The 17,859-nt window shown below is 46.0% G+C and overlaps 2 protein-coding genes across 2 annotated transcripts; both read left to right on the forward strand.

The window, feature by feature from the left end:
• Nucleotides 1-169: 169 nt before the first annotated feature.
• LOC146174629 (coiled-coil domain-containing protein 12) lies at nt 170-702 on the forward strand. Its single transcript, XM_084583814.1, has one exon. The coding sequence runs from the start codon at nt 208-210 to the stop codon at nt 700-702; it is 495 nt and encodes a 164-aa protein (XP_084439940.1). The 5' UTR covers nt 170-207.
• Nucleotides 602-17,512, forward strand: LOC146174630 (tRNA (guanine(37)-N(1))-methyltransferase-like). The gene is made up of 5 exons (XM_084583813.1): nt 602-734; nt 1,520-1,906; nt 5,130-5,360; nt 8,530-8,669; nt 14,926-17,512. The coding sequence occupies exons 1-5, from the start codon at nt 732-734 to the stop codon at nt 15,620-15,622; spliced, it is 1,458 nt and encodes a 485-aa protein (XP_084439939.1). The 5' UTR covers nt 602-731; the 3' UTR covers nt 15,623-17,512.
• Nucleotides 17,513-17,859: the final 347 nt, after the last annotated feature.

Genomic DNA, 17,859 nt, shown 5'->3' on the forward strand with positions numbered 1-17,859 from the left:
TCAAGGGAACGTTGCATAGACCTTCACGTTGCCTCAAGCAACGTTTATCGAGTATCTATAAACGTTGGCCTCAAGGGCCAAAATCAACCCTACGTCGTCAAGAACAGCAACGAATGATTTTTCAAGTCTGGCCACAAAGTTCTGACTGTAAAAACGAATCCAATCAGCACTGATCCAATCCGACCAGATCCAGTGGTTCTGTAAGTGATGGCCGCCGACGAGCAAGTCGGTTCGCTTGAAGAACAAGCTTTGAAGCGCAAGGAACGATTGCGCGCCTTACGAGAGAAGAAAGCCAGCACGAACGACGCTGAGGCGGGCGGAGAAAAATCATCGTCTCACGAATCCCTGCCAAAGCCCGTGTTTCGTTCTTACAGGCCTGAAGACGACGCTCTGAAGGAGTCTGTGCTGCCGGACGCCTCTCCGGCTGCCATCGAAGAAGAGATCAAGCAGAAGATCGCCGTCGGAAATCCCGAGGACCTTGCTAAAGAAGTCGACCTCGCGTCCCTCGCACCGAGGAAGCCCGACTGGGACTTGAAGCGCGACGTGTCGAAGAAGCTGGAGAAACTTGAGCGCCGGACCAAGAGGGCCATCGCTGAACTAATTCGCGAGCGACTCGGTTCGGCTGCCGGCGGTGGCGACGATCTGGCCAGTGCCGTGAACGCTGCGAGCGGTCCGCAGAACATCGACTCCGACGACGACTGACCGCGGGTGCCATTACGGGAGTCACATTCATGGTGAGAAGCGCGTCGTGATCGTGTTGACGCCACGGGCACGTGGTGCATTGTTTACAACGAGCCGTGTAGTTTGTAAGGCTCGGGTACGCGTGTTAGGATGTGCCAGCAATGTTCGTTGAGCGTGGGTTTGGTGTGTCGGAAGGTTTTTGGCCAGTCACACAGGCTGCGTGTGCTTGTATTCTCGTCCCCACGTCGTGTTCTGTGTACATTTGAATCGGATCGGCAAACCCATTTTAACTGGAACCAATGGGCAGGCTCAACATGACTCGATGTTTTGTTTTGGGTCACCTGCCCAAGCAGCTACGTTTAGAAATAGTAGCAAAGTGGCAATATCTGCCCGTGGTACGTGTACCCTGGTCTTCACGCTCATTGTTGATTCGTCTCTCACAGTCTCTGACTTTTCGGTTTTCTGTGTTATGTTTTATTTTTTTTTTTTATCAGTGCACAACTGGATTATAACAGAAAAGCTGATGCTTAGAAGCTTACGCCACTGGCTTCATAATCTTCGTTGTTGACACAATCTGTTTGACCTTGTACCTGCGCCTTGTGGGTGCAAACTGGTAAATGGCGGCATCTCAGGTTATGTCATGACGCATTAGAAAACACAGGGAATTGTCGCGTATTCTAGCAAACCCAGAAAAGAGCTGAGGAGCCTGTTTTCAGTCTACGTTACAGGAAATCTACCTCATTAATGTAATGCTCATATCTCTAATTGAAGCATACACAGGTTCTCTCTTTGAACAACACCACTATACTTGTTTCCATCTCATTTTTGGCCCTTGCAGGTCATCCGTCATTTCAGCGCAGTTTCTGTTAGTTCGCTCATCAGCAAGTCATGCCTATCCCAGACTTCATGCTGCTGGCTAGGCAAGACCTGGAGACGGCTTAGCACAAGGACAGAGTACTCTGAACGTCTACGCACGTCTGCCATGGCGACAACCCAAGACCTCAGTCGTGCTATCCGACCCCCTGCTTGCGTGCTGGGCATGGTTGAACTGAAGCGGGAAGCCTTCGACACGGTCGCCTCTACACCCAGCTTCGAGGTGGATGTCAAAGATGTCGCAGCCGTCCTGAACCATGTGCGCAAGTACCTCTTGAAGTTGCCAAACTTCAGAGCTGTTCAGGAGAGCACGGATAGCAACAGGAAGAGATTTCATCTGGACCCAGCCAAGGTGTTGTTTCTCTCACTGCTGACTGCTAGGTGTCATTTGCTTGGGCCATTGTAGCATGCCTGTTTTATTATCTGTGTAGCAGCATGTTTACCTTGCAAATATGACTCCATCAAAAAATCATGTTCCGTCAAACATTTTGACACCTTCAATTATATTTTCAATCCGCCTTTCTTCACAAAATGTGGCGCCCTCTGGTAGTGGTTGAAAATTCGTTTGCTACTGGTTTAAAAGGTTCTTGAGGGACGCAGCTGCCTGCGAAATGGTGATGCGTGTTCTTGACAGCTACTGCCATCTGTCGCATACGTCTGCCACAAATATGAACTGCACATGTCCCCCGAGTTCAGCTCTGGCTGCACCGATCGCGTAGGCTAAGAAATGTGCATACGCAGCTGGGGCTGCCGGTTCATTTTCAATCGGAGGACAGGTACGCATGTGCAGAGCAGCCTTGTTAAAAAGGCAGATTATTTAATCAAGAGTAGCGTAAAAATTGGGAAATACCTCGTTCTCGAAATGCGAGAACTGCGGGCGGCTATAAAGAGCACCAATGGGGAGGCTAGATATGACACAACTTGATAACAATTTAAGGTTGTTAGTCAGGTACTAGTTGCAGAGTTGTTGAGATCTTTGTAGCACAGTTTGTGAACTAATGTCCACTCTGTGGTACGAAGTGCTAAGAAAGAAAAAAAAAAGATTTGGTAGAGTGCATTTGGCAGGCATTCTGAAGCCATTTGTTATACGTGTGCACAGTTATGTTCACTTGCTTCTGTTATGCATTTAAATACACATGCCCATGGAAACACAAAAAAGAGCACTTTGTGCTGTTTGCTGCCATCACCTGAAGTGCGGTCTTTGTAGTGACAAAGAAATATATTTTATTACTATAATGGAGGTGTGAAAATTACGTAGAATATAAATTTCAGCATTAACAGATTATAAAGATACATCAAGAGGAACCACAATTGTACATGCACGCTCTGCGAAAATAAAAGGCACTTTTACTCTTTAAGGGCTTAAAGGTGTAAAGGTTGAATGGGGTTTAAGATGGTTCAAAGGAGGAAAAAAAAAGAGAAAAATTTTACTAGGCTGATCAGGAGGGCTTGTAGAACGACAACTTTTTCCATAGTTCTTACGTGCCTTAGAAAGTTTCAACTGTCTAGTTTTCTTAGTACTTTCTGTTCATTTTCAGGATGCCTAAATTCATTTGAGAAGTATCTACTTTCTGTATGTATGAATAAATCATGAAGAAAGTATACATAAGCTGCATGAATATTCTTGGTGTAATCCAGGCCATCCATTGATGTGCCACACAGAATATTTGTGGCGACTCTGTGCGGTATCTATTGGGCTGGTATATTTTTGCAGTGTGTGTGAGCCATGAGCAGTGACACCATGCCTTAAAGGGCCCCTGAAATGGTACTTGGGGTAAAACAATAATGCAAGCAATTCATAGAGATGGTCTTTGTGAGTATTCTTGTCAGATTTGAAAGATTTACGCGGAGGCAATAACTTGTAAATAATTTTTAAGAAGTGGTTCTGACAACCGCTCGGAGCCTATTTGAGCAACCCATCGCCGTGCGCAAACCTCCCCACTGACTTCAGTGAGGCTGCTGGGTGGCTGCTCATTGGACGCTCCCAAGTAAGGCGAGCGGGACGGAGTTGGGTGGGGCGCCGCCGTGCCTTGTTTCCTTTTTTTCTTTGCACGCCGGTGTGGGTTGAGTTGAGGTGGGAAAGAAGGAGCATGATTTCCGATCGCCCATATGTTCAGAACTAATGAAGCTAGCTCAGAAATTTTTGCGTTAGAGAGAGGATTGATGGGATACCTATTGCTAGGGTGCGTTTCATAATTCTAGCAACTTGCTTTTCATAAGCCCTTAATGCAGACTCTCCTAAAGTCTTGAACACATATAACGCAACCTGCATAGAGTGGTTAATTTCACTCTGTACAGATGCATGGAAGTTCTTGGGGATATGTTTTATTAACTGTTTATTACGAGTTGCCCAGGGCATGCTGTTAAAATGTATACTCAGGTATCCGATTGTTTTAGAGAAGGGTAGTGGAATGCATTGGCGTGTAGAGCACAAAGTAACACGCAGAATAACAGTTTCCTTTAAGTAATGTTATGTGAGAATTTCTGAAGCATGCAAGAAATGTATTCTGCCCAGTAATGTATATCTGGTTACCTGCAAACCAATCCCATTCTTTATTAGTATCCATTTGTATGAGTTCTGCAGCCTTATTACGCGGCTCAAGCAGAGCAAGCAACACTGGTAAGGTACAGAATTCAGTCTTATATCGGGCGTATCTCTATTACAAATATTGAAAAGACAAGGCCTTAAAAGAGCAGTTTGTAGTTGCACCTTATAAAATAGGTTTTGGAGGGTAAGGCAGGATTTAAAGGCAGTTGGCAAGAATGTTTGGTACAACCCACAATATCTCCTGTCTCCAGTTTTTGTAGCAAAATTTCATCGTCAGTCAAGTCTAAAGCCTTGGTGAAGTCTGAAATAAATCAAGCACAATCTTGTTTATATCTATGCGCTTGTTAATTTTATCACGGCATAAGATGCAGGTAGCGAGTGAACTTTTGGCTATGCATTCAGTGGTTGCCTTTGCTGCATGCATTATTTGACTGTTGCACTGACCTGGATGACATTCTGAAATGAATGAAAGTATAGCACTATATGCAGCTGTCTCCTGCTGTTACTTCTGCTATGATTTATTCCTGTGCACCATTTGGGTAGGGGTGGTTAGCATGTGCTCAGTTACCGCACGTTCAAGAACCCCGGGTGGTTTAAATTATCTGCAGCCCTCCACTGCGACATCCAACATAGCTTCAGTCACTCTGGAATGTTAAACTCCATGAACCCACATTTAGGGGAGGACTATCACGAGTGTTCTCTATATTTTTTAATGCGCATATTTGTCAAAAACTGCCACTCTTCTTTGGCAGTCTAGGGAGGAATCAAAAACTAAGGTTGTTCACCTAGGCATTATAAGATGAAGGCCCTCAAAGAAATGAAACAAAATTATGGGCTCTAAAAGGAGCTAAGCAATGGTATTAATGCATGGTGCAAAGAACACCAGAGGAGAGAAAAGTACTATTGAAGTGTTGCACTCGCGAGTGTACAGATGGTGTCAGAATTTTCACCAAGAGCTCTTTAAGCTGTGCTCGTGCAAGTAGTGTGGTCCCGTATTGTTTGACTCTCAGCCTGTGCCTGTGTGCAGGTTTCCACGCTGGATGACATGGATGCGGCTGCTCGTGCTGCACTGTCGGAGGCCAGGGTCACTGCCCTGGGGGAGCGCAAGGTGTCTCTCTCGTACGACAACTGGACGGCGGAGGACGTTCTGCGTGCTGTCATTGGCCAGCCTGACGCCTCTGGCTACAGCATTGTTGGCCACGTGCTTCACCTCAACCTGCGGGAACACCTGCAGCCGTACAAAAAGCTCATAGGCCAGGTAGGAGCGGCCGCTTTTTTACTTGTGAGGGACTCTGCACTCAGTCTCAAGCATTCCTATGTGCTGTGAGGCAGCGATGGAGACTTTGAATGCCGAGCTAAGAAAATGGATGCAGATTCATCACCGGAACATTCATTCAGAGCTCTCTTGTTTTATTTTTTTACTAAATATTATACAGTCTCATTTGTTGTAGGGGCATCATTCTACCATTCTACAAAAACCATTCTACAAAAAATGTTGTGAGCCACATGGAGGGTAATTTGAAGCCCTCCCATTTCCCTCCCGCCTCTACTGCTGCATTGGTAAAGGAATTAGAAAAATGGGTGAAAAATATTGCATATCCTTGGCGTGGCCAAACCTAATATAACGTTTGAAAGCATTAGTTTGGTGTAGTTTATTTGGGTAGGTGGTCAAGTGCATTTGACGTGGATGTCTTCTCGGCATCACGTGCCAGAGGCACGCTGAGTAGGACAGAGATGTATGCCGCCCAAGTTGTCAGAAGTGGCATGGATACAGTAAAGTCCCACTTTAATAACTCTGTAGAAGTGTGAATGCGAAGCAGTGCTTTCTTGCTAAATAAAAGGGAACTACACCACTGTTCATGCTACCTGTGACTGAGGTTCGAAAGGAGCCCATGCATACTGATGATGACAGCCTAATGCAGTCCACTTATAAGGATATTAAGAAAATCCGGAATATCCGATCGTTGTAATAGATTGTCGCTATATCTGGACCTGCGAAAAAAAAAGGAAAAACAAACAAAAAGTGCACACCCACATATTTTCTCATACATGCAGGCTCGCCTACTTACTAGCAGTGAGTAAATCGGGTTGAATAACACTAATCATCGTAAAGAGCACTGAACTATTTATTACGAGATACATCAATAGCCACGAGATAATTTTAGCATACTTAAAAAGCTTGAAATTCACGGTCCCTTTGGCACCACCTGAAGCTTGACAGTTGGTGTTAGTTGAAGATTTAACAAAAATGTCTTTTTAGTTTCTGGAGCGTGGATATACTGCTCTGGGTGGCAGATTGAAGATGGAAGACAGCCTGCTTTCCCAATAGTATCATCGACAATGGTTGGGGTATTCCTTTTGTAGAAGATTTGTCTTTAGTTGTTCCGCATGGTGGTCAAAGTCCTCGAGCTCAGAGCAGATCTGCCGGAATCTGTGGGCCTGTAAGTAGGGTAATCTAGTTTTACAGGGGTGGCTTACGTCAACATATATTTATGGCGGCCCTAGAAACGCAATTTCTGGACACTCAGTCTGTGAAAACCCTCCTCTATAAGCGTTTTCTGGACGATATCCTTGTCATTTGGTCCCATGACGAAGCGAGCCTGTTAACGTTGGTACAAAATTATAATTCATTTCACCCATCATATCATTTGCCCGCAGCATTTCTAAATCATTAATGGAAGTCATGATACAGAGAAAAGGCAATGTGCTTAAGAAAATTCTATACTGGAAATTCACTGACCGCCAGAAATACCTACATTTCAAAACCAGCCACCCACACACTGTAAAACTAGTATACCCTACTCACAGGTCCATAGATTCCGGCAGATCTGCTCTGAGCGTGAGGACTTAGACTGCCATGCGGAGCAACTAAAGACAAATATTCTATAAAAGATTGCCCCTCATCCATTATCAATGATGCTATTGGCAAAGCTCGAGGCTTTAACAGAAATAAAATAATCGGCTTCCAAAAACCACAGGAGAGCGACAGGCCAACCATACCTCGTTCTTACTCATTCCTCAAACATGCCACGGGTTAATAACATCCTATCGAAACATTTGAATATTATCTAGCAAAGCAGTCACTTGTCTCCCGTTTTCAAACATCCACCAAAAGCAGTATGTTGGTGCTCTAGACGTTGGTGCTCTAGGACATTCTCTAGATGTTGGTGCTCTAGGACATTCTAGTTAAATCTAAAATTACCGCTAATACTAACCCTAACCCCAGGTGTCAACCGTAGTGAAAACCACGCTGTAAAGCTTTCAGCCATGTGCAGGCGACAAACAATGCAAAAGGTAAGTTCACGCCAGCAGCCGAATCCATGCCAGCAGTTCCTAGCTGTGACTGGTGTTAACGTAGTCAGTGCTGCAGAGCACATAACTTTCTTGAACTGGTTGCAAAAACAAACCTGGGTCCACCAGTCAAGTTCATTCAAGTCAAATATTTTTCTTCTGAAATTTGTTCAACTAGTGCGTAGCAAAGCCGCTGGGATTTTTTAAAATTCGTTATTCAGAAATATTCTTTTAACCAACATGCTTACAACTAAAAATGTGCTCTATCGATAATTCAATATGTAAAATTCTCTAGCTGATGAGGTTCGACAACCTGGAAGCGTGAATATGATGTGTCTATGCTAGAGGTGCACTTCCTGCTACGACATGCTGCTCACTGGCATACCTTTGCAGTGCACCGCTTGGCATGAGTAGCACAAGTGCACACCACGCGCTGAGCACCGCCTTGCGCCAAGTGTCCGAAGCGGGGAAGGGCATGCTCGGCACATCCTTATGTGTTGCTCTAGGGGCCAGACTGAAGCATTGGAACTTTCACTGCTCGCGTCTCGTGCTTTTGAAGTTGGCACTTGTGTCAAGGTTGCAGTGGATGATGTGTTAACAAAGGCTAGCACTGGACATAAATGCTACTGTTACTGTAATACTGTAAGTTCAATAGTACATATTGCAATTAAAGTTGGGTCCAATTTATTTTTGTGCCGCCTTCAGCAGCGAAGCAGGCCACACAAGAACTGTTGTGGCAAGCCTTTGATCAGCTAGGCTGGCTTCACCGCACGACCGCAGTGGCGCATTGACAACAAGCACTCAAGACTGAAGGCCTTTGAGCGAACCTCGTGTTCACCGCATCATGCAGCTTTATAGCTTTAGCCAGCCGAGCTGGCTACATATGCGCGAAATGATCGTGGGAGTGCTTTTAGGAGAACCACCGTTCGCAGGGACACAGTTCGATGCTATATGGAATGTTGCGCTGAATGGGAGTTTGGTAAATGCTAACCACAATGCTATGCTTTTGCATGGGATTTTCAAGTGGATATGCAGGAAGTTTGATGTAAGCAATAATTCGATTTATCCAGGATCGGCTGTAGACACCCACCGCGAGATGCCAAGGTCTCTAGGTTTCCGTCTGTGTGCATTTGCAGGTGTACCTGGACAAGGCCAAGAACATCCGGTGCGTTGTGAGCAAGGCGAGCGCCATTGAGAGCACCTTCCGCAACTTCCGCATGGAGTTGCTAGCAGGGGAACAGGACACCAAGGTTCACGTCAGGCAGAATGGCGCCAGGTAACTATGGGCACATGTTGTGGTGATATAATAGTAATGACTTACTTGTATCAGCACCTGCACGCCTTTCACTCAGGCTCTGCAAAAGGACTGCTTTAGAAGGTTGCTTTTTGCCTATAGCAGGTGTGGTGATGGTGGAGGGGAGTGCAGCACGGACTATTTTGTAACAAGTGGTAACTTTTGCTGGAGCTACTGTGGCAAAGTTCTAGTGAACCCTGCTCATGTGTCATATTTACTTTGTAATTCTTATTCTATGACTCTATGCTAGGACAAACGTAAAATTGTAACCACGCTGTAGTGTCCCTGGCGTCAGGATTTCACACCTTTATGGGCTATGCTATGTCATGTCATTCTCGAACTTCAGTTGTAAGCCCACTGCACCCCTCTTGCCCCGCTTTTCTGATTTTCAAATTGAAAAAACTTGCAGTTGTGTAAATGCGGCGAGTTTAATTAATCAACACAAGTAGTGGCTATGTATAGTTGGTTGCGTATCGGCTCTGCTTCGACCGAGCATGTGTGTGGTTGTCTCAAAGTAAGTAGATTCCAGCTGGAACCCTCAATGTCTTTTCGAGAAAAGCATCTCATCACGTGCTTTGAAGGTTAGGTTGAAACTGTTGCGGATATGCATGGGATGCTTACATTCTGGTTTACCAGTCAGATGAAGGGACCAGTGCTTGAGGTGACAGTTTGGCTATGTCTCACGAAGAGCGATGAAATCAAGGAATGATGTCTTGGATGTCTTTCTGTCGTGGTTATTCCCGATGGCTTTCTATTAAACCCCTGGTGTATTTGCTGAAGATTTGCATCCCCACATCAGAAATAGGCATGGCTTGCAGGAATCTCAAACAATACCTCCCGTGCAGCCATCATCCTAAATGGAAAGCTTGTGAGAAATGACATCTTCAGTGCAAGGCATTGGATCTTCTGTAACTTTGACTTTCACCACGAGCCTTAATTGTGTGTTGTTGCCTCACTTTGTAACCTGCTTTGCCTCTGGACCAGTGACAGGAAAATTAATTTGAGAAACACCTGCAAGAGTTTGTGTACTATTCTGGCCCTGTACCTGTGATGCGTAACATTGATAGTTTTTTTGCTTAGGTTTAGCCTTGCCTGGCAGTGCTGTTGTGGGCATTTAATTCCAATATCACTTGGTCTCTTTAACATCTGCCCCGCCGTGATGGTTAGTGAGCTCAATTACTGTGCCCAAGGATGCGGGATCAAACCTCAGCCGCAGCAGCCACTTTTTGATGGAGGCGAAAAGCTAGGCATCCATGTGCTGTGTGATGTCAGTGCATATAAAAGAACCTCTGGTGGTCGATATTTTTGCAGCCCTTCACTGCGGCATCTCTCATAGCCTGAGTCGTTTTGGGACGCTAAATCCAATGCACCACCATCTTTAACATCTGATACAGTAGAATCTCGATGATACGAATTCCAAGGGAGCACTCAAAATATTCGTATCATCCCGAATTCGTATGATCCAAAACAAGTCAACTTTCATATGGGAATGAATTGAAAATGAACCAAACTTTATTATGGCGAACTACTTGCGGCCGAAAAAGTCCGTAATGCTTGTCTGCACTTTTTTGCTATTGATGTCGCGGACAAGCTTCGCCTGAAAGGCATAAAACCATGCCGCGGTTTCGTCGCTCACGCTGCCGGCACTTACGGTGCGGCGCAGAACGTCCAAAGCGTGAAGAGTATCTGCCGTTGACGGCAGCTGATCACACTCGTCATCAGCGTCACTATTGCAGTCAGGCTCACTTTCGCAATCATTCGCTTCGTTGACCAAGTCTTCAATAGACCTCAGCCCACAGGTCGTGACGTTGTCGTCCGCGGTAACGAAGTCCCGAGCTGAAGTTTCAGTTTCCAGATTGTCCCAGCCATCAATCGTGAGGTCTTTCATCTGGCTCATGACAATCTACTGCCGAAGCTGCAGCAAGTTCGATGTCAAATCCGCACTTTCTAAAACAGGTCGAGATTGTGTCTGAAGTTACACTATCCCACGACATGGCTAGAAAGTGCGAAGTATCTAAGAGACTGATCCGCAAGTTTGCTTCTTTACGGTCAATTTTCGCCAGCAGACGCCTCATTAGAAGTCCTTTGAAATGATGTTTCACATTTCTAATTATCCCAGCGTCCAGTGGCTGAAGATAGCTGGCAATGTTCGCCGGCAGGAACCTGACTTTCACGTTATTGAATGTCATTTCCTTTGGGTGGGCAGAGCACTGGTCCACGAAAAGCAAAATTTTCCGGTTTCTTGACGCCATTTTCTGATCAAGGCTTGTCAAGAACTCGCGGAAAAAATCTCCAGTCATCCCACGCCTTTCGGTTACCTTTGTAAAAGACAGGCAAACGCTCCGCCGATCGGAAACACCTCGGTTTCTTCGACTTACCGATGACGGTAAGCTGGAGTTTCTCGGATCCATCCGAGTTGCAGCAAAAGAGTACTGTTACTCTCTCCTTGCTTTTCTGGCCGCCCTGGCATGCCTGGCCTTTTACGCACAAACTTCTTTCCGGTTGAAGGTTGAAAAAGAGGCCCGTCTCGTCGGCATTAAATATGTCGCGTGGTGCGTACTCCGAAATCAGCGCCGGCAGCGTGTTCAGCCACTCATCTACAGCTGACTGGTCCACTTTCTTGCCTTCACCTGAGACGACCTGGTGGACAAGTTTGTGCCGCTCTTTAAACCGGTGCAGCCATCCCCCAGACGCTTGGAAATATTCCATTCCAAGCGAAAGCGCGAGGGTGTCGGCTTTTTCACGTAGCACCTTGCCGTCCATGTTGACGCCGGCCGCTGTCACTTTGTGGAACCAAGTCAGCAGAACCTCTTCCAGCTTGACATGGGTCGCTGTTTTAGCCTGCTTCACATTCGCACCGAAGTGCTGCACATTCTTCTGGATGACATCTCGCTGCCCAACAATGGTGCAGAGCTTCGACGGTGCCAACCTTGCTCTTTTGCTAAGTCGACACGCTTCTTCTTAAGGTTTTCGTGAACCCTCTTCAGCACTTCAAGCTTTTCCTTAAAAGAAAGGACTTTACGCTTCCGCGACATTTTGGCAGCAGCGAACGCTTGCGTCTTTCTAATGTTTGGGCAGTTCACGTCACAGTGAACGACAGAAAGAAGTGGCGAACGGAGAACCGGAGAACTACTGCAGTGGCAGCCAGCGTCACAGGCCTCCTGGGGACAGCCGGCGAGACAACTTTTCGATAGACCAATGAGCTGCCAGCGAATGAGTGACGTACACGACTGGGCACGTGCCTCGCCTTGGCCGTCCTTGTCTAGTGCTCGTTGGTTTGCTACGAAAGGGAGGTGGGGGTAGGGCGGCTAGTGGGGTGAGGGGCGTTGGAGAGGAGAGGCAGCGGCCGCAGTGGGTACCCTCTCCCCCTGTGAGCTCTTGCGCTGAGCTGCTCGGTGGCTTTGTGCATTTGTACAACGTTCGTTCGTATCATTCACGGCGGGGGGGGTTCTACTGTACATTCTTAAATAAACTGGCTCAGTTTTCTTTGTGCAGAGATTTGCAGCCTTCTGTACTGTGTGGCTTTTATTTTGATGATGGAGTAAAAGCTGCTGGGCCAAAATGACCTCTTCCTAAAGCAGTGGAATGTGGCCCCTGGTTGCAATTAGTAGTTACCTCTTAAAGGGATACTGAACAAAAAAAATTGCCGCCGAGATTTCTAGTGCAGATGATAACTATCGCATTGAAAGTGACCAAAACAGTACACTTTATGAACAGAAATGAGCGGAAAGTAAGTATTTTAATGAATATTTCTCAAATCGCCGCACTTAGCAGCCTCTGAAAGCTCTGACAAAACCGGATATCACGTCACTTTTACTTGCCTTCTTCACGCCTCCCTAGCCACCCCCATCGTGAGTGGTCGCACCTGGTCTTTTTTCCCTTCCTCCAAAGCACTCGCGCACGCAACTCATCCTTCCCTCCCAGCGCACCTCTCGACCTCCCTCATCTGCAGCATTCCACACTCCGCAGCATTATGCACGGCACGACGTGGGGAAGCCGACACTGCGCTTAGCCGATCAACGTACTCAGGTGCAGGGCGGCGGCGGCGGTGGGGCCATGATGTTGCTGAGGGTAAATGTGACGACACATCCGCCGGCTCACATTCTCCTGCCTGACTGTGCGCTGCCTGTGACTTGGTGGCCGCTCAGGAAACATCAAAAATAAAGCCATCCGCTCAAAACTAACCCGAATTATGCGTCTGTACTAGTGTAATTGTGTCTTAAGAATGCAATTGTGGTGCTTTCTCAATATTTTTGGATATTTGTTCAGTATACCTTTAAAAAGCTGATAAGTTTATAGCAGACATTATTTATGGTGCACCTTTCACAGGACTGCGTATTTCCAGCTCTTGAGATCCGGGGAAGAAAGTTTAATTACTAATATTTTTTTTTAAACACACCTGGTTAACTGATGTCGTCAGTGGAATGAAGCAGTTGGCCAATGAGCAGCATGCCAGGTGACAGCAATAACTGTTGGCGCGGTGGCACAGTTGCAGACACTCTTAGTGGTATCCCATTAGTCCAGCATTTCTAAATGTGTTCACCTCTGTCATAACTCTTGCTTTTACGTTACACTGTGGGGTTTATTTTGGGGTATGCAGGGCAAAGAGTTAGGCACGTTGGTATTGGTTCCTGATGGAAGGTCCAGTAATAAATTGAAATTAAATGTGTTGACGGGAAAGGAAAGATGCAGTATCTGTCGCACTTTTGCCTGAAGCCATAAGGGAAGACAGGAAGGTGGGAGTGAAAGCGGAAAGAGAGAAAGGGGTGCCGCAATGGTGGGCCCTCCACTATGGCGTAATTTTGACCGCCTGGGGATCTTTAACATGCACTGACATTGCACAGTATACTAATGCCTGTTCGTCTCGCCTCCATCGAAACGCCGCCGCCGCCAGTCTGGATCGAACCTGGGCACTCCCACAGAGTAGTCTGGCATCTTAACCACTGCGCCACCACGGGCGCAAAAAAAAAAAAAAAGAAATTAAGAGACACACAGAGGTTGCACATTACAAACACTTACTAGTAACTCGGTGTTTATTCCAATGCTCTGTGTAAATAGTGTCAGAAAAAATCAAACAAAGCACAACCGAGGAACAAGAAAAACAAAAACCTTAGTTAGTTATTACAGTCTAAAAGTGAAATCTTTCTCCCCATCAGTGCAGTAGATGGCTTGCTGACACAGTGACAGTCTTGGAAATATGTTGTGCGTTTACAGTCTCCTGTGTAGTATTCTGATTTGCTTCCAGGTGGACTTCACACATTTTATCTGTTTCCTAGTGCTTACATACATAACATACAAGAGAAGTGCCTGTGCCATTTCTTAAGGCTCTGCGGTTCTCTGAGGCTCATATTGATGCAACGACCAGCTTCACCGTTGTACACCGTGCAGCAAGACATGGGGATCTTATGCACCATGTTTCGCTTATAGGCGACCGATGGCCTCATATGTTTGATTTCACATTGTTTCACATTCTTTTGTTTTTGGCGGCTTTATTTTTTCCGCGTGACAAATTCTGCTGAGCTTTTTTGACACAGAAAACAAAAACATCACTATTGTAATGCAGAGCCACCTTCTTTAGCCCATGAGCTGTGTGATGACTATAAGGTAAAAATGCAAGCTTCCTTCGCTTCCTGTCCTCAGAAGCATGCCTGAACTGTTCTACGACATCCTTTCTTGCCATTTTCGCTAGCAGAGGTGATTATATAATGAGGCTAGCTGGAGGGTAACAGCTGGGAGACCTGAGCTTCGCGGTTTGTTTGATATAAACGATGTTGCTGTGATGCATGACTGAGCAATGCCATTCTTAACAGGTTTAGAGCCACCTGGGATGGAGTGCAGCAGTGATTTGGCTTCTCCACATCTCATCTTTTTTTTTTTTTTTTTGCATTGTGCCTTCTGTCATGATTCCTCATAGGCGACGTTAATTAATCACCTGTATTGCACAGGATGCCAGCCACCATTACTTCTCTTCATTGCCAACGAAAGCTGTTTTCAGAATATATTGGCATCACCTTAGGCCAGCATTTGTAAAGTTGTACACCTCTAGAGCAAAATGGCATTATTTCACTTGCTGCTGCGTTTACTTTTGTACTGTGGGTTTCATGGTCGATATCGATCACCTGTATTGCAGAGGATGCCAGCCACAAGTCCTTTTGTGCCAGTTATTGTAGTAATGCGTAGTATTTTTGAAATTTTTGTTACAGAGCTTCTCATTCTTGGCTAATTACTGTGCGTGCAGGTTCGAGTTTGACTTTGCCGACGTCTACTGGAACCCACGGCTGTCCACCGAACACGCGCGCATCATTGCCCTACTACGCAAGGATGACGTCCTGTACGACGTCTTTGCAGGCGTCGGGCCCTTTGCCATTCCTGCAGCACTCAAGGGCTGCACTGTTGTCGCTAACGACCTGAACCCACACTCGTTCACCTGGCTCAACCACAATGTGAGCCTCAACAAGGTGTCGGACAGGGTCACCACCCACAACCTGGACGGCCGCCAGTTCATCCGCGAGGTCATGGGGGTGACCCTTCCGGCACATCTGGCCACTGCCAGACTTGTGCACGTCTGTATGAACCTGCCAGCACTTGCGACGGAATTCCTGGACGCATTTGTTGGACTGCTGAAGGATGCGGACGACTCGGACCCGGAGGTTGAGACCTGGCGCATCAGAGTCCACTGTTACTGTTTTGTGAAGGGCGAGGAGGGTGTGACCGGTGCGAAGCGAAAGGTGGAGGAGGGGCTGGGCCGACCGACCGACAGGGACGTGCAGGTGTCGTTTGTTCGCAACGTGGCACCAAACAAAGACATGATGAGAGCGTCCTTTGACCTCTCCTGGGACATTCTTCACGGTGTCGTCGGGTGCTCGCCAGCTAAGAGGTGCAAAGTTGATGATGAGGAGCAAGACACAATAGTCCAAGTTGCCAGTGTTGAATGAAAGGTGTACTGCCTCACTCAGCTTGTCAGTGAACATTCATTAACTTGTCTGGAAAGTGCTGTTCAACTGGCTTGGAAATTTGGTTCAAACCATTTCATTTTAATCTACTGGTGCTGGTTTCTGTTTGAAGGGGAGGTTTTTGCACTCTGCCGCTCATTTTATGGTGTAGTGGTTGACCTGTAGATGGTGTAATTGTTTTATGACCTCATCTGCATATGCATTAAACAGATGTATCCGGTCACAGCAGGGAAGCACTCAATATTCACTGGCTAAGGTGTATAATGTCAAAATGGTGTGTGAAGGTCTTCAAGGGCAGTTCTTTGCACTTCAGCATGAGTTCTCTTCACATAATCACTTATTAAAGTGCATGTAGTCAGCCGTGTCCAATTTCATGCTGGCTAATCTGGCAGCCATGTTCAGACTGGTTACGATGTGGCTCGGTTGGGGAAAGCAGGATTGATTGCGCTTGCTTTGTTTTGCACTTATGGCCAAAGCGCACACCTTGGTCAAAGATATCGCAACTTGGTAGCAATTTTCATGGGGATATTTAAAAGGACTTACTTGTTCTTTCACAACTCTCCCCTTGATGACGATGATGAAAATGTTTTATTAAAAGGAAAAAAGGAGGGGAATTTATGGGAATGTTGGTCGAATCCTTAGTCCGGGATTTCTTTGTTTAATGCCGCCGCCCCCGCTGGTCCTCGAACAACTGTGCCACGAATTTATTACCAATACGCCAGGGTACTATGACCAGAATTGCCATTCAGCCTGAGCAAACGACTTCCAGCCGGAAAAACAATGTAGTGTTGAGTTACAACCAAAGCGTGTTGCTGTGCAAGGTGAAACCAAAGGAAATGAAAGTCTCGAAAGCTTGCTTTAACTGTATAATCAGCGTCACCTTAACACTGTAAAATTCCTCAGCCAAAAGATCACAAACCAAAATTTGATTAATGAAAGAAAAATAACAGACTTATTAGCAGTTTCTGTCCGTCTTGAAAGAGCAAAAGGAAATGTTTTGCTCTGATTAATAGATCAGTATGCACCCATAGACAGATGTGCATTGGTGTACTGTGCCAAACCACATAGCTGAGGATGCCAGCGGTGCATCCTGGAAGTGTGATCATCAGCTCAGGAAAGCATCTGCTGTAAGGCAAAGGTCTCTCCAGTGTCTCTTCACTTAACCCTCTCTGCCAGCTCCGACCACATTATCCACCCACTTCACGCCCTGCTCCTTTCCTTTCTCAGTACATGTCCTGCCCATTTCCTCTTGAGTTTGTCTAGAATGTCATTAAACTTGCATTTGTTCTTTGACCCAGTTTGCTCTGACACTGCCTCTGAACATTACACATATCATTTTTCTTTCCATGCACATATTTCCCTGTAAGGTACAATCCAAGTAGAAAAATGTGATATTGATCAAGAACACTAATTTCTGGCTTCTCGTTGCTCAAGGTACCGTCGTGAGCAAAGGTCGTGTACAACACTTAGCTGATGGCAGAGCTCGGAAAAGCTGCATTGAAATGCCATCTAGCAACAGCTATCTGGGATCGAAACAATCATGGTGGTGCCCATTTTATCGACATGCATGTTTTGCTTTTGTGTTCGCTGTTGCTAGATGACGTTGAGATGCAATTTTCCCAAGCTCCACCATCAGCTAAGTGTTGTATCCCACTTGTTTTCATTATTGTTCATAACTTTTGATGTACCATCTTCGCCAAAAAATACCCCAGCGGCGTGGTTTGCATTTTACTTGTACATAATGGTGTCCTAACGGCTTTCCTCATAATCAAAATGTCTTGAAATGTAAGGACACTTCTTATCTTTATGACTGAAAAATAAACGATGCACACAAGTTCTGCTGGCATTGCCAAAAAATGGCCGGTGCAAACAGGGTTATGGCAATTGTTGTAATACATTAGCATATCAGCTGCCAACGAAGCAGAACCTCGCATTCTGTGTCAGGAAATTTCCTGATTGGTTGAGAGAGTTGCGACATCATTGAGGTCTCGTGACATCAAGGAGCCAATTGCAGGATAGAGCCAGGTTTCAAAATGGGCTAGGGACCCCAGAAAATTCGGACTCCCCCCACATGTCATTCGGACATATGTTATGTGTTGATAGTCTATAAGTTTTCTGATGCAATTTTCTCACCAGTGAACAACACTGGGTAAACAGCACAGTCGCACCTGAACTAGGTTTGCTTTTTGGGGTTTAACTTCCCAAAATGTTATCGACTA

Source organism: Amblyomma maculatum, chromosome 11 (genome assembly GCF_055883805.1).
Source record: "Amblyomma maculatum isolate TAMU_Amacu chromosome 11, ASM5588380v1, whole genome shotgun sequence".
In the NCBI taxonomy this organism is placed as follows: Eukaryota; Metazoa; Arthropoda; class Arachnida; order Ixodida; family Ixodidae; genus Amblyomma; species Amblyomma maculatum.

Bases quoted from the DNA above. Each gene is read 5' to 3' on its own strand.
- LOC146174629 (XM_084583814.1), top strand. From the start codon at position 208: ATGGCCGCCGACGAGCAAGTCGGTTCGCTTGAAGAACAAGCTTTGAAG.
- LOC146174630 (XM_084583813.1), top strand. The intron at 1,907-5,129 runs GTGTTGTTTCTC...GCCTGTGTGCAG, and splicing joins TTCATCTGGACCCAGCCAAG to GTTTCCACGCTGGATGACAT. The intron at 5,361-8,529 runs GTAGGAGCGGCC...GTGCATTTGCAG, and splicing joins ACAAAAAGCTCATAGGCCAG to GTGTACCTGGACAAGGCCAA.